Source organism: Engystomops pustulosus, chromosome 4, assembly GCF_040894005.1.
Source record: "Engystomops pustulosus chromosome 4, aEngPut4.maternal, whole genome shotgun sequence".
Taxonomy (NCBI): domain Eukaryota; kingdom Metazoa; phylum Chordata; class Amphibia; order Anura; family Leptodactylidae; genus Engystomops; species Engystomops pustulosus.
Genome location: NC_092414.1, coordinates 221,437,431 through 221,438,906, shown reverse-complemented (window position 1 = coordinate 221,438,906; position 1,476 = coordinate 221,437,431). Strand labels below are relative to the sequence as shown.

Genomic DNA, 1,476 nt, shown 5'->3' with positions numbered 1-1,476 from the left:
GTCACAATTCCCGGCCTCTACACTTGTACATTTGTACACTTGCCAGCCCATCTTAAAATGTAAAAGGTACAAAGATGTTCATGGCAGGGCAGTCAGACGCAGATGGAGAAGGCAGGTCGAAGGAGAATGGAATTCATAAATATTGTTTCAGCCTTCCATCCCGGGCCCCTGTGCCATGCGGGCCCCGTAGCAGCCATGATTTATGGAGCAGAAAAGGTACAAAACTTGTGCCCCCATCACCTGACATTCCTATGCACACGGTCATGTAAAGCCTCCTTTATATCATTATTCTTGAGACTGTAGATGATGGGGTTGATCAGAGGAGTGAACACAGTATAGAGCAGGGACAGGATCTTACTGATACTTAAGGTTCTGTCTGTAGGTGGCAAAACATAAACACCAAAAATTGTCCCGTAGAATATGGAGACCACAATGAGGTGGGAGCTACAGGTGGAGAAGGCTTTCTGCCTCCCGGTACTGGATGGGATTCTTAAGATGGTGATTATAATTTTGGTATATGAAAATATAATTAATATTGATGGGATTAATATTAAAATTATGCTTGAAAGAGCAATTTCCATCCGAACAATGTGTGGATCTGAACAGGAAAGTTCTAGTATAGGAATGAAGTCACAGAAGAAGTGGTCAATAATGTTTGGTCCACAAAAGTTTAACATCAATGTTGATAAGATGATGGGGAAAACAATACAAAAACCACCCAACCAGGAGGTAACGACCAATATCACACAACATCTATGGGTCATGATTGAGTTATACCGGAGGGGGTTACAGATGGCCACATATCTGTCATAGGACATCACTGCCAGGAGAAGACATTCAGATGCTTCCAGAGAAGCAAAGAAATACAATTGAGTCATACAGTCACTAAACGCTATGGTTCCTCTCTGATAGAGTAGAACATGAAGCATCTTGGGGACAATGACTGTGGTCAATAAGATGTCACTGATGGACAGCTGTGAGATGAAGAAGTACATGGGAGTGTGGAGGTTCCTGCTGGTGGACACCAGGGCGATGATCAAGAAATTCATCAAAATTGTAAAACAGTAAATCAAAAGAAGGAGAATAAACATTAAAATTCTTATATTATGAATAGATTCAAATCCTAACATGATGAATTCTGTGAGAACCGTCGTATTCGTTTTCTCTAAGATCATGTCCACAACCGAAAAAACATACGTGAAGTTGCTGTAGGTCCCTGTAGAGATCCAGTTCACAATTTGGGTTAGTTTTTAACTGCACATTTAAATGAAAACTGAATTTGGGTGATGAGAATACTGTGAAGGAGCAGGAGGGAGGAGCTGTACAGGAGCACAAAGGTGGGAGCTGAGAGCTGAAGAGTCTGCAGCACAAACAAATCACTTGTTATTTGAAATGCATCCAAAGCAAAGGCCAAACCCTGGGACTACACAGAGGATTCTGTCAGGGTGCAAGGAAAGTGATAACACACAATTATAT

General features: G+C 41.6%; 1 protein-coding gene across 1 annotated transcript; it reads right to left on the bottom strand.

Moving 5' to 3' along the window:
* Positions 1 to 236: 236 nt before the first annotated feature.
* LOC140128703 (olfactory receptor 10A7-like) lies at positions 237 to 1,175 on the bottom strand. Its single transcript, XM_072150402.1, has one exon. It carries the CDS (start codon positions 1,173 to 1,175, stop codon positions 237 to 239), a length of 939 nt encoding a protein of 312 aa, XP_072006503.1.
* Between the last annotated feature and the right edge of the window lie 301 nt (positions 1,176 to 1,476).